We start from the raw sequence: 25,718 nt of genomic DNA on the forward strand, positions 1-25,718 counted from the left end.
TTTTCTGTATATTTTTCAAATAGTTTTGAAAGTCTTAGAAATTTATTTATGTTATAGTTATTGTTTTGTAGATTTGTTTTTTGCTATATTGCAGAAAACCTCTTTGAGGTTATTTTGCTATTTAATTTTCCTATCACCATTAATTGAAAATAATTTATCATTTCCCCATTGATATAAAGTGCTAATCTGCCATATTTAAGTTTCCATTTGAATAGGTGTATTTCAGAGTCATTTTTGTTTCATTGGCCCTTATGTCTATTCCCATACTAATACTATACTCTCTCAAATATTAAAGCTTTATAGTCTTGAAATCTCTCTCCCAGCTTGTTTTACCTCAAGAGTGTCTTGGCCATTTTTTTTTTTTTTTGCCCTTTCAAATAAATTACAGAAATAACACCTCAGATTACATAAAAGATTGTGTTGGATTTGGGAAATGGTGTTTTAGTAAATGTATATATCACTTTGGGGAAAATGACATCTTACAATAAACCTTCCTACCCATTAATGTGGTTTATCTCTTTATTTATTTAGATTTTCTTTGATGCTCTTATAATTTTATTTTTATCAATTTTATTGCTGTCTTGCAACTGGCCATTATGGTGATATACTCGTATATGCACATATCATTATTTTCCTTCCCCAAACCGCCACCTTTCCTCCCCTATTTTCTTCCCCAATCTCTTTCTACTGCTCTAAATAATTCTCAAAAGAAGAAATACAATTGGCCAACAAATATATTTTTAAAAATGTTCAACATTCTTAGTAATCAAGGAAATGCAAATCAAAACTCCACTGAGATTCCATCTTACTCCAGTTAGAATGACAATCATCAACAATGCAAACAATAATACATGTTGAGGAGGATATGGGAAAAAATGCTTATATATTATTGGAATAACAATTGTTATATGTTTTTGTGAAACCAACATAGGTGTCCATTAACAATGAACTGTTTTATATTGGGTTAAACCAATGTGTATCTTTCCTTTAGATTCTTATGTAATGTATATTATTTTCTGTGCATATATTTTTATTTTATGAAAAAGATATTACATATTTCTTTGTTTTTTTATTTTTTTCACCAAGTGCTAGGCTTTTTTTTTTAGGTTTAGCTATTAGGCCTCACCAAGCACTAGGCTTTTATATGTATCTCTAATATATGGCTTCTCACTAACATTGTCACAGTGTGCATCTACCACATTTTTTCTGTCCTATAACTGAATTACAGACTACTTCCAACTCCCTTTCATTGCAAATAATACTTTATTGAATATCCCAGTATGGACTAAGTGGATATCTCTGATGATTCAGGAGCAAATGTCTGGGTCATAGAGTAGCAATACACGTGTCTAAAGAATGCCAGTGATTCTCCCCAGGGATCAGTCTAGATATCTACTAACCATGTGTGAGAGTTGGAAAAAATGAGAAGTATGAAAAAATGGCAAGTGTTGGCAGGATATGGGAATTAGGAAACTTCATAAGTATTTTAGATTGAATTTATCTCTAATATTTTGAAATCCCTTCAATTGGATTTTAACCTCTTGGATACCTCTTTTATTTTATTGTATTTTATTTATTTTGCGGTACTGAGGATAGAATCCAGGGGCATTCTACCTCCAAGATATACCCACAGTTCTGTTTTTTTTATTCTTTATTTTGAAACAAGATCTCACTAAGTTGCAGACATCCTCACTAAGTAGCTGTGGCTGGCCATAAACCTGTGATCCTCTTGTCTCCACCTCCCAAGTACTGGGATTACAAGCATGCGCCACCACATCCACCTGGATAAGTTTTTTGTAACTCTTTTTTCATGTTTCTAAGGAGGTGTATGCTCTCCTTGATATCCAAATTTCTTATATATTCTAGGTATTAATTCCTTGTCAACTTTAGGCATTTCAAATTTGATATCTCATTATGTCATCTGTATATCATAGTTTGTCCTGGTGTTCTTCAACTTGAAAATTTTTTAACTTTGATGTAATTAAATCTGATTTTGCTTTATCATTTGTGTTTTAAATTTTTCTTCAGAAATTTTTGTTTCCATGTGCCAAATATTTTCAGTGACATTTTTTTCTATTTACATGATAGCTTTAAGTTTCAGTTAGGTATTTATTTAGAATCTACCCCTATTTTGCATTACAGAGGGTTTACATCTGTCTTTTTTCAAGTAAACACCCAATATTGGGTGTTTTAAATAAAACCCTAATAAGCACCCAATACTTGAAAATATTTCTCCCCAAAATTTGTTATGCAACAGTTTTACATTTGTAAAATTATTTACTGTTATCTTATAAAAGTGTCATTGAATGTAGGATACTGAACTCATATTTAATAACCCTTACTAAATTATCTAACCAAGGCTAATTATTTAATTGTTTTGGGGGATTTCAGTGAAAACAATCATAAGTAAAACTATTTTGCATCTTTTGATCTAATGCATTTGCTAGACATTTTGAGCAGAAACTTCTCTTTGATTTTGAGCAAAAATAGAAAATACCATCTAATTTGTTGCTATTTAAAATGCTTTTAATATTTACCATTGAGTATGAATGTTGCTATGTTTTGGTAGGTACCATTTATTAGGTTTTAAGAAAGTTCTTACGTATTCCTAATATTTTTTTCTTCAGTGGAGTTTTTATTTTGCCAGTGTTTTCCAGCATTTCTTGATATGCGCATATAGATTTACTTCCACAGTGTGCTAATACACTGAATTATATTAGTATGCATTTTTATTACTTTCTAAGGTTAAACTCCTGCTCTCCTGGAATAACTAAGCTCCACTATTCTTATGCACTGCTGTGTTTTGTTTCAAAATTTTACATCCGATTTATGAGTAAGATTGTATTTGTGTTTCTTATTCTCATACTTTGTTTTGTCAATTTCATAAATCAGTTTATATAATACATTTTTTACTAAGAATGTGTTCATTGTTTCTATTTTTAAATTTGGAAGATAAAATTATTTATAAAATTTTAATATTTTTTACTCTTTCCTTTGGCAATAGCTATACTTTTTGTAGTCTTATTTTTTTCCTTTCTTTTTAAATTTTTTTTACTGGTGCATTGTAGTCATACATCTTAATAGGGTACAAGATGGTAAAGGCACACATGCACACATCACTCATTTAGCCCTTCCCCAGTTCCCACCCCATTCCCTCCTCCCCTTCCTCCTTCTCATGTAGTGATTGGCATTGATATGTTTGTGAATGTAGTCTTATTTTTTAAATATGGCCTTTTTTTTTCTTTTTATTCTCTGGTCTTGCCAGATATTTGTTGACTTCGTTATTACTTTAAAATTACCAATTTTTAGAATTGGCTCTATTTATCTCTATTTCGTATTTTGTTAGTTTGTGCCCCTCATTAAGTGCTTACTTCTACTTTCTTTAGATTATTCTCTTCATTTTTTGTGCCCTATTAAGATGACTTTCTTTTATTCTTTTCATGTGTGTGTGTGTGTGTGTGTGTGTGTGTGTGTGTGTGTGTATGTGTATGTGTTCTGGGGTGAAACCCAGGGGCGTTCAACCTCCGAGCTACACCCTGCCCTATTTTTTATTCTTTATTTTGAAACAGGGTCTCACTGAGTTGCAGAGGGCCTCACTAAGTAGCTGAGGCTGGCCGCGAACCATGATCTTCCAGTCTCAGCCTCCTGAATGCTGGGATTACAAGTGTGCTCCACCACACTTGGTTTAAGATGACTTTCTAAATCATTAACTTCTACTCATTTTTGTTATCTTTATTATTTAAGGGCATAAATTTTTCCCATCACATGTGTTTTTGTTATTCTTTATTTCTATTTTTTTCATAATAAGTCACATTTAGTTACATACCAACTGAATCATCTTGATTAAAAATAATGAAATTGAGCCAGGCATGGGGGTACCTGCCTGTGATCCCACTACTTGGGAGGCTGAGACAGGAGGATCAAATGATTCAAAACCAGCCTCAACAACTTGCGTGACTCTTGTTTTAAAATAAAACATAAAACTGGGCTGTGGGTGTAGGTCAGAGATGGAATGCTCTGGGTTCAATTCCGAATGCCATCAATAATAATAATAATAATAATAATAATAATAATAACCCATAAAATCAGAATCATTGGAGTCTATGATTTTTTTAGTTAATACATTACTCAACACACATTGCTATCTATGTATACAGTGTGAATAGGCTCCCTGAAAATTTCATTTTTCAGCTCAGTTTTTCAAAATTGATAGAAGAAAGGAAGGTAGGCAGAGGAAATCTTATGGGAGGTAATAGATATGTCATTAGGTGCCTTTGGCTCAATAAAATATGTGTTTTCCCCACAGAAAGTAAGAAACACTTTAACATAGTTATAAATTTCCTAACCAACGAAGCTCACATAAACTCTTCATGAACTCATTCGGTCATTAAACAGCTCACAGTTAACTCTCATATTCCCATTTTTTCGCCATATAAAGTAGTCTCTTGGATATACTGATGAGTCAGGAGACACATTTTCATTTTTTCTTCCTACAAATGCATATTTTCTTTACATATACTTAAAATGGGTAATCTAAAAAGGGAAGGAAGCACTCCAGGTAAATGCAAGCTCACACTTTACATCTCTCATCAGGTCTTGTTGTGCTGATGTCTGGTCAGTCCTAGTTCTTTCCCCTGAAATAGTTACTATTTCCAGGCATTACATCCTTGATTTATTTTGTCAGTGTTCAATTGTCATAGTTTTCATCCATACCTAGTTAACTTATTCACTAAGAAACCAAATATAAATACAGATTATCTATCTACATCTTCTACATATTACATACAGTGGTGATGTGTGTTTCTATAGTAGGTACACATTACATACACAAAGCAAAAACTAGCTGAGAAGTCTTATTAAAATCTTTTTCACAAGGGGGGGAACAAAAGAGGAGTTTCACAGCATTGATTTTTTTGTACATGTACTCATAATAGATGAAGAATAAGTCAGGATTTAAAATTTTATGACCTAATTCTGCTGGCTGTAACAAATACAGCCGCTGAAATGCAGGTGACTGAGATATATTTTTGGCAAACTCATCTATTTCTTGGAAAAGCCTGGGGAATTGTTTTATTTGGTCATTAGTTTTTCTGAAGGTGTTAGATTGATTCTGCTAGTTTAAACATGTTCACTATAAATCAAAGAATATCTACATGGAAAAGAAGTGTTTGTCTCTAATAGAAACAAAGTACTTCATGCTCAAACAACAGGAGTTTGAATATAGCCCAGAAATTTACCTTCTCAGAAAGGAGGAGATAAGTTAGAGAAATTTTGAAACATCCCGTATACCTGGTGTTGCCTTTTACCAGAAAGGTGCAGGAGCCTTTATACAGTTTTTCTGAAACTGCAACAAATTTTGTTCACAAGATGCTTTTTTTGAAAAGGCCTATGAATTTTGAAGCATCTTTTTATTTTGGCAGAATCCAATTCTGGTTTTGCTATAAAATTTACTTTTGAGTTTAAAATTTATTTTAAAAAACAACCCTGTGGTGAGTCCTACATTCTCACAAGCTACTTTAAAAATAAGTAGTTACAAAATAAGTAGTTTCACGTTTTAGCAGTCCCAGTAAAACGTGCAATCACAGATACCACTGGATAGAAAAGGATGCCCTGTTACTTCAAGAACAGCCTCAGTAATCACATGCAGAGACTGCAGAGCACATGCGGTGGCAGGGAGCTTGTCCACCATGCATGCATGCATGTATGTATACGTGTGTGAATATAAACATATTCACACACACTTTCATTGGTACATTGTACTTATACATTATAGTGAGGTTCAAAAATTATACATTCATACATGCATGTGGCACTTGGTTCATTTCCCTCTGTCCCACCCTATCCCCCTCTTTCCTCCCCATACACATTAGTGAGATTGGTAGTAATTTCTTCATGTATGAACTTTACTTATTTCCTGTTTATTTTGTAGTACTGGAGATTGAGCCCAGGGGTATTCTACCTTTGAACTACATCCCCAGCTACACCTCCCTTTTTCATTTTTTATATACTCTTATTGGTGCATTGTGGTCTCACATAATGTAGTTCACAGTGATAGTGGCTTAGTGAGCTTCCCCCTGGCTCCCCACTCCCTCCTCTTCTCCATGCATAATATTAAGATTGGCATTGGTATCCTCATGTATGTACATGATATTAATGCAAGTGTTTCATTCCTTAATTCTTCCACCACCCTTCCCTAGACTGCCTCCCCTCTCCATTGTGATTTCTCTTGCATTATCTAAAATCTCTCTTATATCACAATTATTTCCTAGCTTCCACATATGAAAGAAAACATATGACCCTTCACTTTCTGTGAGTGGATACTTAAAATAATGTTTTGTGGGTCCATCCATTTTTCTGAAAATTATATAGACCAATGGAACAGAGTAGAAAATACAGAAACAAATCCACATACTTATAGCCAAATGATTTTCAACAAAGGTGCCAAAAACATACATTGAAGAAAAAACAGCCTTTTCAACTGATGGTTTTGGGAAAAGTCTATCCATATGTAGAAAAAAATGGAATTAAATCCCAACCTCTCACCTTGCACAAGGGTCAACTCAACATGGATCAAAGACCTGGAAATTAAACCTGAGACTTTGAAGTTGCTAGAGGAGGTTGTAAGTCCAACATTTCAAGATATAGGCATAGGTAGAAACTTTCTCAATAAGACCCTCAGTGCTCAGGAAATTAAAACAAGAATTAATAAATGGGATGGCATTAACTTAAAAAGCTTCTGTTCATCAAAAAAAAACCCATCAAAAGTATAGAGAGCCTACAGAATGGGAGAAGATCTTTGCAAGCTTACCCATCTTAACTTTGTCAGACAAATTTCTATGCTGACATCTGCTTCCTCACAATTTACTTTTATTGGCTGAAGTCTATTTTAACCTAATCTCCTTCTACATAACTGTTCTTCAAATATTAAAAAAACATAACACCTCCTAATCTTTAATCCACATATTAAATATCAGTATTCCTTCAGTCACTCCCCATGGATTTAAGGATCTTGGTTTTTAGTTTGATGGATATAAAAGGGGCTAAAAATTATTGTCTATGGAATTCTGATAAATCAATAATGTAATGCCTGGAAATGATGTAATGCCTAGAGATGATAGATACTTCAGAGAAAGAGCAGTGATTGACAGAGTCATCAGTACAGTGAGTACCTGATAAGAAATGTGAAGTGCTGGCTCACAGTCTTCCTGGTTTCCTTTTCTTTTCATGTTATCTAGTGTTATTCTAGTTTTGGGTCACCGAATGCATACTCTCTTGTCTAATAATAAGAAGCTCGGTTGGGCAGCGGACTAAAAATTAAAATACCTTTTGCTTTTATATTAGGTATATGATACAAGTGAGTTATAATACAAATTGTATATTTTGTTCAAATATTACCACTTTGTAACTATAGTTACTTTAAAAATTATCAGCAATGTATTATTCTCTCAGTCCTCCTCTTTTCTTTCTTTTTCTTCCTATGTTCTCTCTCTCTCTCTCTCTCTCTCTCTCTCTCTCTCTCTCTCTCTCTCGTACATACACACATACAAAGTTAGTTTATCCTATTCATTGTTTAACATATATAAAATTTTCTTAATTCCATATGAAGTTGGATATTGGTAGGTAATGCTTTCATTTTAAACCACTTATATTTATAACATAAATGCATACATGTGTATATGATATGCAGTAAAAACTACACACTGACCATAGCACTCCTGAAATTAACACAGAATACAAATTCTCCTGGTTAGAAAGGGTAATCGTGACCTAGACTATGAGCTGATATATATATATATATATATATATATATATCAGCTCATACTGTGTGTGTGTGTTTTGTGTGTGTGTGTGTGTGTGGTTTTAGAGATACTGGGGATTGAACCCAGGAGAATTCTACTTCCAAGCCACACCCCCGACCTTTTTCATTTTTATTTTTATTTTGAAACAGCATTTTGCTAAGTTACTAAGGGTCTTGCTGAATTGCTGAGGTTGTCCTCAAACCTGCAATCCTCCTATCTCAGCCGCCCAAGCACTAGGATGACAGGCATGTGCCACCATACCTGGCTGAGCTCATAATTTTAGTGCTGTGTCCTAGTGCTAATGGTTTCACTGACAACCCTGTGAAATAAATGACACCAAGTTAAAATGATCAAATATATAATAATATGACTTTGTTACTGGAAACTGGATTATTGAATCTTTGATGGAAAAAAAAAACTAGAAAGAAAGTGAAGGGCTCAGCATAGCCAAACTCAGAGCAGACTAAATGGTCTTATTTAATTTTGTAAAGTTCAAAAATGTTCAAGTATTCTCAAGTTTGACCACTGTCTGACTGCCTTTTTGTAGCAGTGGGTAAATATGTGTACTCATTGTGAATCATCATGGAAAATTGTGGCCAACCTTAGGATAAAACATTCAGATTGAGAAGGAGGAAATTAAGTACCTTACATGGGGTGATGGAAAACAGTCCACTTACAGGAGACCATAGTGAGTTCCATAATGCTTTGGAGATAAAGTCCCATTAAAGGGATGAGACTGCAATAAACACAGGATGGGTCGTGCCCATGAGGCATTTGAAGTCAGAAGTTGAGTCTAATGAAAACTGAATCCTAACTTCAAACCCACTCCTACTTAACTATACATTGTTGGATCTGGGTGATAAGCTTTTCATCCTCTCTGCCTGCAAAAGAAAAGACCAGCCCTCTGGTAGAAAATCACATCAATTTAAATCTCCATGGATCCTTCATAAAATAAGAAAAAATACATGCATATGGTTAGGAAAATGTGACTAACAATCAAGAGAGAAAGTACAAAACAAAAACAGATTCCTAGATTACTGAGATGTTGGAATTAGCCTACTCTGACTTTAAAATAGCTAATAGGTTAAAATATTCCTTCCTTTCAGCTGGAATCACCATCTTCCAGTAATTTGCTAAAAGATGATGTTCTCTGGGTCTTTAAAAAACATGGAGCTGTTCCTTTGGCCACATACAAAAAAATGATATTATAAACACGAAAGGAATATATACTGTTCAAAATGAGTGTCCTGAAAATTTTACCATGGAAAACTGGAAGAGTACACAGTGTTCCCCAACATTCTGTTGGCATTGTAAATAAGCAGGTTAAGGGCAAGATTCTTGCTACGAGAATGAGGGTGCAAGCCAGGTATAGTGGTGCATGCCTGTAATCTTAGTATTTGGGAGGCTAAGAGAAGAGAATTACAAATTTGAGGTCAGCCTTGGCAATTTAGCAAGACCCTGTTTCAAAATTTAAAAAAATTAAATATGGCTGGAATGTAGCCCAGAGGTAGAATACCCCTGGGTTCAATCCCTAGTACAAAAGAGAAAGAGAGAGAATGAAAAGGAATGAGTGTACAAATTAACTTTTGAAAAGGGCCAAGATAGTTTCCTAAACACACAAAGGAAAATGATCAGAAAGAGTAAATACCTGGGTTCTTCTGAAGCATCAGCCTGCTCCATCCAGAGAAACACATTTCATGAGAATCAGTGGAAAGAAATCTGAACTGCTGAACTGATTCCCTATGAATTTATATCAGAATAGGTATAAATAATAAAACTCCTCTAAACTATAAAAATATTATCTTAATTGAGTAGAAATGTAGTGTTCCTCTCCCCCAGAGAAATATTTAAAACAAATTTAAATTTGTTGTGAAAACAAAGAAAAATATGGATGGAAAAGATGAAAACTTTGGAATATTTTAATACCAAATAGAAGCCATAAATGAAGAATAAAACAGGAATTCTGAAACTACAAAGTGTAATACCTGCATGAAGACAATATTAGATGGATTTAACAGCAGATTATGTGGAGCAGTCTGTTGGATCCTTATAATTGGAGCTCATAAAGGAGAGGGGAAGAAGGAGAAAAAATATCTGAAGAGATTATTGTCAAGAATTTTCCAAAAATGATGAAAGACAACAACACACATTATAAACCTCTGCACTGACCTCCCTAGAAGTACTAGAAAGAAAGCCATATCTAGAGAAATCAAAGTCAAACTGTTGAAACCCGGAGATAAAGGGAAGAATCTGAAATGCATCTATGGGGGAAAATAATGTTACCTTAAAAGAAGCAAGGGTGCTGACCTCTGACCAGAAACGGAGAGCCAGAAGACAGTGGAATAACGTTTTTAATGTGCTAAAATAAAAAATAATTCTGCTAACCTAGAATTTCTTAATCAGGAAAAATAATATTCAGAAGTGAAGGTAAAATAAGGACACTTTAGGCATCCAGTGGACCAGCACTCAAGAAAAACTAAAGGTCATTCTTTAGGGTGATGGGAAATGATTCCAACAGAAAGCATGGAATGTCAACAAGGAAGATACCAGAAAGGGTAACTAAGTGCAAAAATACGAGGAATATTATCAACCTAATCAATAATAACATCTAGTGATTTTAAACATAAAAAATAAAAATATAAGACAGTAATAGCAAAAATAGAAAAGGCAGTAAGTGAAGTTAAACTGTTGTAAGGTTCACATATTGCAAAGTAGTAAAAGTACTAATTTAACATATACTGCCATAAATTCAAGTTATACATTTAATCACTGAAATGACTACTCAAAAAAAGTATGAAGGAATGTATAATTAAAAAGCTAGTAGTCTACTCTCCTACACTTCCTCCTAAAAAACTAGCTTCAGTCTACTCATGGGAAAAACATCAAAGAAATCCTAAGTGAGTGATATTCTGTAAAATATTTGACCAGTATTTCTCAGAAATATTAAGGTCATTAAAAACAAGGAAACCCTGCCAGGCATAGTGGCTCATGCCTCTAATTCTACTATTTGTGAAGCCCAGACAGAAGGGTCACAGATTGGAGGCAAGCCTAGGCAATTTAGTGAGACCTTCCTTAGTTCAAAATGCAAATAAAATAGGGCTGAAGGTACAGCTCATTAATCACTAGCAACACACACACACACACACACACACACACACACACACACACGGAAATTATATTTAAGTGAATTGAAATTACTAGAAATAAAAAGGAACATTTCATAATAATAAAAGGAATAATTTAATAGGAAAACAAAAATTAAAATCTACTTACATGTCTTTAAAAGTTTTAAAATATATAAAACAAAATGTGACATAAGAAGAAATAGACATGAATCTAGAATCACAATTGGAGATCTCAACAATCTCTCTCAAGAACTGTTAGGAAAAAAAAAAAGGAGCCACGAGCCACCCACTTAAAAGATGTAGAAGATCTTTCACCAGGGAAGAGTGATAGCTAATCTGAGGCTGACACCCCACAGTCGTTCAACCACATGTTGGTAGCTTGGGTCTCTGTGTTCACAGTCAGTGCTTTGGAGAGGCAAGTCCTATTCTTTTCCCTCTTATCTCTTTGATTTCTTGTACTGAATCATAATTGGTCCCCTTATACTTCCTCAGTGAAGTTAAAAAGGGTCCTTTGTAGCCAATCCACTATTTACATTCTTTCCTGCCTGTTATAAGTTTAATGGTAGAAGCTTGACATACTTCTGAGTTCTACTTTGGTATCTATGCAGTTAGAATAATCGAGTAAGTAGACGTAGGGTTCAGTGTATATAGGTTTAGTTCTGCCTCTTACTTTATATATGCATCCCAGGATGTAGATGAGGGAAGGAACAAGGAGCCCCTCATTCTTCAAGCCATTTGACCACAAACCTTGTCTCTGTTGGACAGCCAGTGATTGCCTATACTAAAGAGCAATGTTTATTCTCATTCACTAGTGAGACATTTATCATGTCTAGATAATGTTATTTTCAAGGTAGTTTTTTTTTTTTTTTTTAGTGGTACTGGGGTTCCTGGAAGCCCTTCTACCTCTGGGCTACACTCCCAAACCTATTTTATACTTTTTTATTTGGAAACAGGGTCTCTTAAGCCAGTGTGGCTGGCTTCGAGCCTGTGCGATCCTCCTGTCTCCGCCTCCCAAGTGCAGGGATTACAAGTGTGTGCCACCATGCCCGGCTTCAAGGTAGATTTTAAAGTCCCTTCAGGAACCTCCTAGGTTATCTTATCATAGCAGAATAACTATCCATCTGAGTTTCTTCATCTCCTTTCTAGTTAGGAAGGCAATGACAGGTTTAAAGACAGGGATACCACACTGCCCAACTCCAGGGCCTTTGGTGTAGCGTCTACCTGAAGTGTGCTCTCCCAAGTTCTGCCATGCACAGCAGAAACGTGCACATATGGCCACTCTGTGTGTTGACCTTTTTCCTGATAATAGGGCTTGTACTTACTTAGTGTACCAGATCCTTGGTCCTCAGGACATCCTCCCCATTGGGAAAGTTAACTATCCTCCCCGGGGCATTTCTCAGGCTCATGTACAACTGTATTACAAAACAGCATGACCCCAACACTTAGACAAGGGAAACATCAAATGACAGGGAGATGTTCGTTTTTAAAAAAAGAATTTTAAATGTCTTTATTACAGATAGATCATACATCCTGAATTTCTTCTAAGCAATTTTTAGTGATACTTTCCTCACCATACAGATATAAATAATTCAAGAACATGGATTTATTTTTAAAAGCTGGGCCACTTTCAACCCATAATTCTCATAATACCTTTCATAACACATGTAAAAAGGATACATTATAAGCAAGTTTGTTTTCCTTCATACAAACTAAAGGTTGGGTAATAATCCAATGACATTCATGTTGCTGGCTAAGAGCCCACTATTGTTCACTATAGGTTACTATTCTGAATACATATAAACCTTATACGTTTGTTTTAGAACCAAAAATACAGACGCTATAGAAGAGACTTTTGTTCTAATATTTTGTAGGGTACAATTATATTTGCATGTTTTTTTCCAAAATTATTTGAAATAACCAGCCTGTAGGATATTAAAATTTGCAATGGTTTATTCCTTAGGGAATGTAAAATATAAACTGCCTAGGCTCATTTCAATCAAGTGAACTATTAATACCATGATACCAAATGAAAAGGTAAAGAACTTCCAGAAGTGATAACTGTCAGCATTCATAATCTTAATACTGAACCTCAGAAATTGCATTCCCCATAAGAGAATACCTACAAAATATGAACATTATTATGGAACAGAACTTTCCATCACATCTTAAGAAATTTCAAAGTCCTCAGCTATCCCTAACAAATGAAAAAGAAACTGATGGATTTATTGCATCAGAGGACAAAAAAGAGGCAAGGTTGTGTTGTTGTTTTTTTTAAACAATATAATTCTGGGTATTAGCTTCTATTCTTTCTCACTTAGGCGTTAAATGAATTTTAATGCCGTGGGCATATCCCAGACCAACTAATTTGGAATCCCCGCACATGGGTCCCCAACATCACTCTTATTTAAAGCCCCTTGGCTGATTGCAGTGTACAGCTAGCGTACCAAGACCCATACCCACTCCTCTAAAGGGAGATGACTTGTGAACAGGAGGCAGAGCAGAATCACAGAATCAGACTGAAGAGGACCCCTGAAAAATCCTTTTGCTTATTCCAGGACTTTTTTCTGAATTATTATGAAAAATGAAATATATGAGGGAACATGATGCTATAAATAAAAAGGATGAGCAGTTGTTTGTTTTACACTAAAGTTAAACTCTCTCACACAGTATAGTGATAGCTAATAATGATGGCAATTGTTCATTTGTTTTAGAGAGCAAATACAAATTTGATTGAAATTGCAACGCAAATTTAAGAACTCTGCAAGTAATTGCACAGATTAGAGTTTAGTCAGTATGCTGACAGCAGCACCACCCTGGGGAGAATGCCATGGGATTCAAGAGACCACAACTTGTTTATAGTACTCCAGTCTTGTATCTAAGACATTGAATTTTCCTTGTTTTTCCATCTACAAAAAAAATTACATTAAAAATCTATAAAAAAAAGAAAGGTAAAAATTGATACCAAAGTAATCCTGGAAAATGAAAAGTTACAAAAATTAACAAGTATCTGGAGAAGAGAAGAGGGAGAGTAAGAACTTCTCTCCATTGGGTACTTGAGGACTGTGTTAAGCATCTAAAGATAAACTTGAAAGATTCACAGCTTTTGGCCAGCTAGTGAAGCTGCCAGCATGATTTACCTTTCCAAAGCTGTAGTTGTATCCTTCATTTTTACAGTACATATGAAGTGGATTTTTTTTGTTATGGCTTAACACAAAGGAATGTTAAATGAGATCCATACTTATAAATTCAATAGTTAATCATAGTATTCACCCATGAAAATTAGTAGGATAATATGAAGACATTTAAATGTGTGCAAATTTATAATTTGCTACTGAGACTTGCAAACAATTCAACAGTTTAAAACTTGGAATTGTTTAATTTCACCAGTGTCATATTTGCGTTATAATTAATCAAAGGATTTAAGACATTATTTTACAAAACTAAAGTGTGGATTGCAGTAAAACTTCATAACTATGCTGACAATGAAATTATTTTTATTAGCAAAATGTTAATTGGCATGCATGTTTTAACTTTTCTAAGATTATATTGTGATGATTTAAGGTTTGTTGAGTAATGATACATACTGCTATTTTATGGGGAAGGCTATCATTTGGGTAATACAATAGAGATGCTCTAATGGGAGTTAGATGCTCTAATGTGGTAAATGCTTGTAATTCCGATACTTGGGGGAGGTGCTAACTGATTTTATAGGATGCTAATTAAGTTCATTCAATTGGGGAAAAGAATAGATTCAATAAATATTTCTAGAACAACTGGGTTTACATATGCAAAATAATGAAGTTGATTCCCTACATCATACTATTTACAAAAACTAGCTCCATGCCCTGTATATGTGTATTGAAATATCACATAAAGCCCAATAAATATAAGTTATTATTATGTGCCTATTAAAAAGATGTATTATGCTGGGCAAGGTGGTGCCTGCTTGTAATACCAGTATTTGGGAGGCTGAGACAGAAGGATCGCAGATTCAAAGGCTAGCCTTACCAACTTACTGAGGCCTTCCTCAACTTTTATTCAAAATAAAAAATAAAGAGGGCTGGAGGTATGGCTTGGAGGTAGAATGCCCATGGGTTTAATATATTAATATATTAATATATTTAATCTAAAAAATTAACTCCAGATAGACGTGGTGGCATGTGCTTGTAATCCCAATACTTCGGAGGCTGAGACCAGAGGATCATAGGTTTTTGGCCAGCCTCAGATACTTAGTGAGGCCCTCTGCAACTTAGTGAGACCTTGGCTCAAAATAAAGAATGAAAAATAGGGCTGGGGGTTTTGCTCGGAGGTAGAACCCCCTGGGTTCAATTCCCAGTACCCTAAATAAATAACTAATAAATATATTACTCAAAATGGATCAGTAGCCTAAATATAAAAACTAAAAACCATGAAGCTCTTCAAGCAAAATAAGAGGTAATCCTTGTGGCAGGTGGATTCTTAGATATGACACCAAAGTACAAGCACCAAAATAAAAAACGAAGTAGAATGGACTTTGTCAGAATTTAAAATTTTATGCAAAGCACATTTATCAAGAAAGTAATAAAAGCTATATGGCAAGCCACATAATGGGAGGAAATATTTACAAATGACATACCTGACAAGAGGTTAATACCCAGATATATAAAGAAATCTTGCAACTCAACAATAAGAGAGCAAGCAAACCAATTTTAAAAAGTGGTCCAAAGCCGGGTGTGGTGGCGCACGCCTGTAATCCCCGCGCTTGGGAGGCGGAGACAGGAGGATCGCGCAGGTTCGAAGCCAGCCGCGCGCGCTGGCTTAAGAGACCCTGTTACCAAACAAAAATATAAAATAGGTCTGGGAGTGTAGCCCGGAGGTAGAAGGCCTTCCAGGAACCCCAGTACCACCAAAAAAAAAAAAAAAGTGGTCAAAAGACATCTCTCCAGAGAGGATATACAAATGCCGGGAAGCATATGAAGAGTTGCTCAACGTCATTTGTCTTTAGGGATCAAAAGCAAAGCCACAAGAAAATCTGTATTATTAAATAGCAATAATAGTAATAACTATGGTAGGAAAAATTTAAATGTTGGTAAGGAGGAATTGAAACTCTGTACCGTGCTGGTGAGAAGGTAAAATGGCGCAACCCACTGCAAACCTGGCGGGTCCTCATAAAGCTAAATATAGAATTACTGTGTGACACAACAGTTCTGCTCCTGGACATAGACCCCAAAGAACTGAGATGATTTCAAACACATTCTTCTATGCCAGTTTTTATCAGTCTTAGAGTAGCCAAAAGGGAGAAACTATCTCAATGTCCATCAGCTGATGAATGGATAAACAAAATGTAGAATACACATAAAATTGGTTAAAAAGAAATACATGCCATAAAATGGAATACAGTTCTGGTACATACTGCAATATTGACAAATCTTAAAGACATTATACTAAGAAATAAGCCAGAAGCAAAATGACAAATATCCTATGATTCTATTCATATGAGATCTCTCTCATAAATATATGAGTAAATTCATAGAAACAGGAAGATGTGAGATTACCAGAGCCTAGAGCAAGGGGGAAAATGAGAAGTTATTGTTTAATGACTATATATTTTGTTTAGGGTAATGAAAAATTGGAGAGAATATACAATGGTAATGGTTGCACAACCTTGTGAATATAATTAATGCTGTAGGCTGAATTATACTCTTAAGACTTGTTAAGATGGCAAGCTTTATATATATACATATATACAGGATATATTTACATGTATATATTATATATATTACCCAATAAAAATTTAGAAAAAATGGTACTTCTTACCTGGTTACAGAACCAAAACATTTAAAAATTTGCAATTTAGCCTGATAATTTTCTAAACTATATTGGAGTCTGAGTAGGTTTTCTAGAGTTATAAGTAACCTGCCACACATTTTAACTTTTTTATATAAAAGCTTAATTTTCCACGATTAATACATTTGACTCTGGAGGCCTAAAGACATAGAAAATGAAGATGACATTTAAAATCTATTTGCATTAGCTTTCCAAGTATATTAACACAGCAACTCTATACCTATTTGTGACTATAAATATATCACTCCACCTCTGCTAAGACCTACTTATATCAATCAGCTTTTGACACAACAAAATTCTTATGTAATATGAAGACTAGCGAGCAGTGAAACAGTGTGCTTTCACCTTTTGTCTGTTCCATCACACATGGATAAGGGGATATGTCTCCTTTTTAATACTTGTTCAGGGCTCTCTGAATTTTGCTATAAAGAACATTTTTTTCATAATAACTGCAATTTTTTTTTTTTTTTGGTGGTACTGAGGATGGAACCCTTCTACCTCCAGGCTACACTCCCAGACCTATTTTTTTACATATTTTTAAATTTGGTAACAGGGTCTCTTAAGCCAATGCGGCAGGCTTCAAACCTGCATGATCCTCCTGTCTCCTCCTCACAAGCGTGGGGATTAAAAGCATGCACCAGCCAGGCGTGGTGGTGCACGCTTGTAATCCCCCGCTTGGGAGGCAGAGACAGGAGAATCGCGCAGGTTCAAAGCCAGCCATGAGCGCTGGCTTAGGAGACCCTGTTTCCAAATAAAAGCGTGCACCACCATGCCCGGCTGCAAAATATTTTTGAAATATATTCATAATGATATTCAACTCCTGCTGAAATGCCTTTGAAAGGCCTGTTTTAGAACAGTCTCAAAAATATGCAAATTATTTATTTTGTTTTCTAGATTCTATCTGTATATGCAGGCACTCATCCATCCATCCATCCAACAGATATACTGAGTATCCACTGAAAACACAATGCAAGCTGCTGGAACTGCAAAAATGAATGAGCCCACTTACTGACAGTCTGTCTTTAAAAGAAACTTTAGAATAATGAAGCCTATGTTACAGTCTTTGATGGTGCAGATAAACTTTTGCCATATTTTGAAGGAAAAAAGTCACATTTTTGCTTTCTAAGAAATCATTCTGAAATAAAATTCTTTTTATGAAGCAAAATTTAAGAAAAAAACAGAACTTTGGGGGACGTTAGTAATTCTGTATATTCTTTATAATTCTCATAACATCTTGGAATTATTTTTCCATGAGTCTTTATTGCTCTTTGATTTCATTATAATTAATTTATCCAAGAGGGTTTTTTTAATGTGTGAAAAACAGTCAATTCAACTTTCATTTATGTCACCTGTTACATGAATGGTTTTATAAGTTACTTAATTATTTTTATTCTAAATTCATAGTAACATTGAAATAATTTTCTCTGAACTGCTAAGTGTTCTGCTCCACATCTTCCTGAGCTTTGAGAGCTAAGATGACAGAGCACCCTCTGTTGCTTTACTGGGTTTTATCAGTGGAAGGGTGAGCCCTTGCAGCTCTCCCTTACCTGGAACTGATAAATCCTTCTACCCATAACGATACACTTCATGTTCATCAGAGAGTCTTTTTCACTGGATACCTAACTTCCAAGTGGCAGGGAATACAAATGAACCATATATTCAGAAAAAGACTAGAATGTTTGTAAAGATCCCTAGGTTTCCCAAACTATGAAAATTTTGGTTCAATTTATTTGAAAACTTAGATATTTAGGATTGTGTTGCATAAAATTAACAAAAATGATTTAAGAACTAAAAACATGAATAAAGCCCAATAAGCTCTTTTTGGGGGGAGGGGGACTAGAGATTGAACCTATGGTTCAGTTTATCTCTGAGCTACACCTCCAGCTCTTTGTTCTTTTTTGTTTTGTTTTGTTTTGTTTTGTTTTGGTGGTACTGGGGTTCCTGGAAGCCCTTCTACCTCCAGGCTACACTCCCAGACCTATTTTTATATTTTTTATTTGGAAACAGGGTCTCCTAAGCCAGCACGCATGGCTGGCTTCGAACCTGCATGATCCTCCTGTCTCTGCCTCCCAAGCGCGGGAATTACAAGTGTGCGCCACCATGCCCGGCTCTTGTTTTGTTTTTTAATTTCAAAACAGTCTCTCTAAATTACCATACATTTACCTGAAACCTGTGATCTTCCTGCGTGACCTCCCAAGTACCTCCAACAACTCTTAACAAAATCAGCAGGTATTTTAAATATCTGCCTCAAAAAGACTATAGGCTCAAAAAGTTCTACCAGCTAAATTTACCAAATATTCAGTGATTTTAGTTTTATGCAAACTTTTTCAGAGACTAATGGTTACTACTAGATTACCAATGTCAAAAACTGTGAAGGGTCAGAGATTTTATTCCATTTATAAATTAACAAGTAATTCAGCTAGTTTCATGGATACTGGTAGAAGACAACACACAGACTCTTCAGTTGAAGACAAAGGACATTAGCCAGAGGGTCAGCATTTTTACCTGAGCCCTATTTCCCACAAGTATCACAAATAGGACCAGATGATATCTATACACACAGTGGAGTGAGTTACACGAAAGAACTCTGAGCTTGTGAAACTCAAACCTTTTATCACAGGCCATGGTGTACTATGGTACTATGTCACAAGACTACACACAAACTTTCCTTGTGCTTCCAAGACTGTTTGCTATTCAAGTATCTTTGAAAAAGTGGTCTAGAACAAAGGCAATTAGAACCTCTACTTGAAGATGTGCCAACACATACAGATGCATAGAAACCTGTCACCTAACAGCCAACACATTTTGTGAAGCCAATAAAATCATGATACACGAGCCAGGTAAAAATAACATAAAACAGTATTACAGGCCAATCTCCCTCTTAACATATGCATGTAAAATATTAACAAGCTGAATCTATCAATGTGTAAATACCAATATGTTCATATGGAATTTATCTTTCATATATATTTATCCTACATATATCATAGAGGAATAATAAAACATTGGAAAGTCTATCATTTGATTAGGCTTTTAAAATTACTGAACATTAGAAAAGTCTAATTGAAATCATCACATTAACAGATTAAAGAAGAAAATCATATGAACATCTTCACAGACACAGAGGAATTATTTTGAATTGATAGGGAATGTGTGAAATATGGGCAAAAGAATTTTACATTTCTTGAAAAGTAACTTCTCTCTGCAATATGTTTTTCCCACTGGAATACATGGCAGATAAAAATACCCATAAATGTATAGGATCTGTGTCTTTATTAAGATCTTCACTTTAAAATAGCATAACTAGGGAATGTCGCTTGGTAGGAGATCACTTACTCCATGCATGTGTAAAACTCATTAATTAGTTAATATTAAAGTATTCTAAAAATATTGGGTAGTATTTAAAGCATGCCTTAATAATAAGTAATTATTATCAGGATTTCACAAATGGTAGGTTGTACTAAGTCTGTAAAATAAACTTCTGGTTCAGAAGCTTCTTTTTCTATTAACTCTAGCCAACATCTTTTTCTAGGATGACGTGTTTTTAGAAATTAAAATGTGTACCTTGATTTTTATCATAATCATTGTACTTGTACTGTTTCCTAGACTATGCATTTTAAATGGGGACAAAAATTGGTTTCCAGGGAATAACAACAACAAAAACACTTAGATATTACAGTGGTTTGTAGCTCTTAGAAATTCAATGTTAATTGAGAAAAATCCTTTTTCTTACTACTTATTTTGTTAAGAAATTAAGTTTAAGTTCAACTTAATTCAGTCAGTTTAGTCAATAAAATTTAAGTTGAACTTACCTCCCATGAATATGATAAAGAAAATATTAAGAAACACTGTTCTAGATTGAGTTTCTTTATGATGGGTATCATGTCTTTAAATCTTCATCCATTAAAACATAGTATATATACTCTCTATAGTGTTTAATAAATCCTGTAGTTTCAATATATGCTATTCCACAGTCCAAGTTAGCAATGACTTAGAGAAATCAACTCATACTTAAAGGAAACAGGTGCATGGTCCTTTGTTTGAACAAAGAGTAAATAACTTTCTGATCTTTTCAAAAAAGACGTAGTATAAAGACAAAGAACTGGCAAGAAAAAGCAGAATTCCTTATATTTAAATGACTAAGAAAAAGTAGTTATAATAAAATAAGAGTCTAACATTTATTGAACATTTATTTTGGGTGAAGCATATACTTTACATATGCTAATTCATTTAATCCTCATACTAGCTCCACTAATTCAATATTTTATAGTGAAGTCCACAGTTAACTACCATGATTGGTATTCTGATATTTTTCTAATGTCATAATTGATCTGATGCCTATGAAAGAGCAGTGTCTGTGAGGTGATTTTCTTGTAGTCAGGCTTGCTTGCCAAGCATGCAAGAGGCCCTGGGTTCAACCCCACTCCCAACCCCAAACATATACATATTCACCCTAAAAATGCTTGTTGCCTAAACCAGGATGAGCCAACATCAACTTCTAGCATCAGATCCCAGAATTTTCTAATCCAGGTCTTCCCACACTAACTTCTTTTTTCCTTCCTCCTTCCAAGAAGGGAAATTATCATTAATAAGGACATTTTTACAGTAAAAGTAATTATGCCCAGACAGGGTAACCGGAGGCTGACATGGGGAAACCAGCAGGTATGATCACATACGAAGCTTCATCTTTTGATCTACTATTCCACTGTTAAAACTGATGAGATACAATGTGCTTCAGCTGATGCTTTGCAGGACTTTTGCCGTCAGAGTTGCTAGCATAAACCAGAATTTGATTTTTTTTCTACTATTTATCTATTGTGCTGTCCTCAGTCTCTTTTACTAATTAACACAGAAATACTTCAAGTAGGCAATATATAAGTTTAGAAAAGATTAATAATCAGGTTATTAGTCTTTTAGAAAATTGAATTTTGTTTTTAAATGCCTTTTTTATTGGTCAACTAACAAAAATAAGTTGCAGTTGGGTAAGTCTATACTCAAGCTTTAAATAATTAACATTTCAATATACAAAGAAACTCAGCATTTCCCAAAATGTGATCCTTTTCAGAAATATAACAAGGAACTGTACTTTTGATATTTTTTATATGTCCTAAATAATCTTCTAAGTAGGCCCATGCTTTGAAGTATATGAAAATTAAAACTAAATTTATTTGAAGAGAAACCATTATATCTGTTTAATATATTCACTGCTAAAACAAGACAAAAGATTTTTCTCATAGAACTTTGCTAAAATAAAACTGGACGGATTGAAGTTCTCAGTGTATAAGATATAATGTTAAGTTGGTGATCAGAGGTTACAAACTGTATTAGAGCAGCAGTTGCAATAACTAAACTTTACATTTAGAAAATATAAGGGCATGCTGGGCATGGTGGTGCACGCTTGTAATCCCCGCACTTGGGAGGCGGAGACAAGAGGATGGTGCAGGTTCAAAGCCAGCCTCCCTGGCTTAAGAGACCCTGTTTCCAAATTAAAAAATATAAAAAATAGGTCTGAGAGTGTAGCCTGGAGGTAGAATGGTCTCCAGGAACCCCAGTACCACCAAAAAAATGAAAGAAAGAAAGAAAGAAAGAAAGAAAGAAAGAAAGAAAGAAAGAAAGAAAGAAAGAGAGAGAGAGAGAGAAAGAAAGGAAGAAAGGAAGAAAGAAAGAGAAAGAAAGAGCATAATATTATTTGATGTGTTTCCTTCCTCAAGAGGTCTCTTTCTTAAACTGGCTAAACTCACTTAGGATAATATTCTCTTTATTATGAAATAATTATACCTGTTTTCTTGAAAATAACATAATTTTGCTTTTTATGTGTGAGGACAATATTACACACACAAACGTTCACACAGACACACACACATTTTTTTTTCTGTATCCATTCATCTGTTGACAGACACCTAGTTGGTTCTATAATTTAGCTATTGTAAATTTTGCTGCTATATACATGAGTCTGCATATATCACTGTAGTACTCTAACTTTAATTTGTATCACTACCAAACTCACTAACTTGTACAGGGAAATGCTGTGTGCATATTTGAACATATCACTTTGAATCTCACTACAGTGTACAATTACATTGCACCAGTATTTTATTTTACCAGGGTTTGAACCCAGGGGCATTTTACCTCAGCTAGACTCCCAACCCTATGTTATTTATATTTTATTTATTTGTTATTTATTTATTTATTTATTTATTATTTTGAAATTCTGTCTCCTAAGTTTGTTTTTTGTTTTCATTTTGGTGGTACTGGGGTTCCTGGAAGCCCTTCTACCTCCGGGCTACACTCCCAGACCTATTTTTATATTTTTGAAACAGGGTCTCTTACGCCAGCACGGCTGGCTTCAAACCTACGCAATCCTCCTGTCTCCGCTTCCCAAGCACAGGGATTACAAGCGTGCACCACCATGCCTGGCACTGTCTCCTACGTTTCTGAGTGTCTCATTAAGTTGCTAAGGCTGGTCTCAAACCTGCAATTCTCATGCCTCAACCTCTCAAGTACTAGGATTACAGATGTGCACCCCCATGCCTAGCTGCGCTGATAAAATTCTAAAAGAAAGAAAATGCTCTCTCTAAATATTGCCAAGGAAAATCAGTTTTTAAATTCATTTGGAACAACAAAAAATAGCTAAAGTAGTTCTCAGCAACAAGAACCATGCAAGAGACATCACTATACCTGACATCAAACTATACTACAAAGCCATAGTAATAAAAACAACATGGTACTGGCATGAAAACAGACACATAGACCAATGGAGCAGAATAGAAGACTCAGAAACAAAGCTGCACACTTAGGGCCAATTGATTTTTGACAAAAGGGCCAAAAATATACACTTAAAAAAAGCCTGTTCAAAAAATGGTATTGGCAAAACTGGAAATAAACCCTACTTTCACACCCTGCATGAGTCAATTCAAGATAGAGCAAAGACTTGGAAATCAGACCAGAGGCCTTGCAGCTCCTTGAAGTGGGCATAGGTCTGACACTTCAATACTTAGGCAAAGGTAAAAACTTTCTCAACAAGATCCCAAAGGCACAAAACTAAAATCAGATCAATTTGTGGGATTACATTAAACTGAAGAGTTGCTGTACAGCAAAGGAAACTATCAAGAACCTCAACAGAGAGCTGATATCAAAGAAAAATTTTGCCAACTACTCTGATAGAGGACTAATATCTAGAATCTACAGAGAACTCAAGAAACTCAGCACTAAGAAAACAAATAACCCAATCAAAACATGGGCAAATGAATTAGACACCTCACAAAAGAAGAAATTCAAATGACCAATAAATGTATGAAAAAATGTTCAACATCAACAGCAGTCAGAGAGATGGAAATCAAATCTACCCTGATGTTTCACCTACTCCAATTAGAATTGCAGTCATTCAAAACACAAACAACAGCAAATGCTGGTGAGGATGTAGAGAAAAGGGTTCTCTACTACATTGTTGGTGAGATTGCAAATCAGTGCAACCACTTTGGAAAACAGTATGGAGGATCCTCAGAAGAATGAGAATGAACCTACCAAATGATCCAGCAATACCACTTCTGGTCATCTACCCAAAAGAATGGAAACCAAATTACCAAACTAATGCATGTGTATCTATGTTTATAGCCACACAGTTCACAGTTGCCAAACTATGAAACCAGCCAAGATGTCAATCAACAGATGAGTGATTACAAAACCATGGGATATGTACACAATGGAATTTTACCAGCCATTTTATGAACAAAATTATGTCATTTATGAGGAAATGGATGGAACTGGAGAACATCATGCTAAGTGAAATTAGTCACAGAAAGTAAAAAATCAGATGCTGCTTCTAATATTTGGAAGCAAGGGAAAAAGTCATAGGAGGAATACTAAACTAAGAAGGAGAAACCATAGATGAGCAAATAAGGTGACCTAACTGAGGGGGATGGTAGGGAGAAAAGAGAAATTCCCTAACATACATGATGTACATTCACAAACTTATCAAAGTCAATCACTAGCCAAACATGAAAAGGGAGGAGGGGGAAGGGAATGGGGTGGGAATTGGGGAAGGGCTAAATGAGTGATTTGTGCATGTATGCCTCTACCCCATTTTGTACCCCATTAAGATATATGACTATAATACACCAATGCAAAGTTAAAAATAAACAAAAATGAAACTAATGTTTTCATGTGAAAATGATTACATCTAACAGTCTCAAGTGTTTGAAGATCTTAAGGTATGGATAAGAAATCTAAGACCCAGAGACATAAATAACTTGGCCCAAGTTAGTAGCAGAATTAGGTTGGTCTTACTGTCCTTGTCCTTAATACCATGAACTAGAGATTTCTGATAATTGCTTATCACAGAAAAACTACCAGGAACACAACATACCACCTAAAGAAATCAAGATATGCTTTTTTGTGGTACTGTGTTGTTCATAACAGAGACTCCTTTCTGAACACTTTACTGAATTTACCTAGCTTTAAAATAATGTGTTTGTCCATCTTCTAGGTTTCCACAGACGCTCAGCTCCAATTACAAGAAGGCAGTTTCCACATGGTGCACACAGGATGGATTACCTGCACTTTGACGATGACAGCCGTGGCTGGTGGTTTGATATGGATATGGTGATCATCTATATTTATTCAGTGAACTGGGTCATTGGATTCATTGTTTTCTGCTTTCTTTGCTATTTTTTCTTTCCGTTTTAGGAATTGTCATACCTTACTTGAGTTGAACAATCATAAATGTTGTATATAATAATTGCTTAAGCATTTTTAAAATGTTCTTTGGGGTTTTTATAATGTTGCATTATATAAGTTGTTGGTGTTTATAGAAAGCCTGAGAATAATGGATTTATTTATTAATGGTTTTCATGTAACAAAGTTTTATCCAGCACTTAGCAACAATGCACTATTAATTTCATAGTTCTTGAGTTTAGGATTTGGGGCTCTAATTTTGCAATGTTACATTATTTTGATTGTATAGACTGAG

At 34.8% G+C, this 25,718-nt stretch overlaps 1 protein-coding gene across 1 annotated transcript in view; it reads left to right on the forward strand.

The window, feature by feature from the left end:
* The window catches only part of RNF180 (ring finger protein 180), a gene marked incomplete at both ends in the record, with an annotated part of 184,951 nt that extends 159,516 nt beyond the window's left edge, over positions 1–25,435 (forward strand). The window contains one exon of the mRNA XM_080695630.1: positions 25,236–25,435. Coding sequence (XP_080551756.1) covers positions 25,236–25,435 — 200 coding nt within the window. The remainder of the gene's footprint in view (positions 1–25,235) is intronic.
* Positions 25,436–25,718: the final 283 nt, after the last annotated feature.

This window comes from Muscardinus avellanarius (assembly GCF_963383645.1).
Source record: "Muscardinus avellanarius genome assembly, chromosome: 1".
NCBI classification, from domain to species: domain Eukaryota; kingdom Metazoa; phylum Chordata; class Mammalia; order Rodentia; family Gliridae; genus Muscardinus; species Muscardinus avellanarius.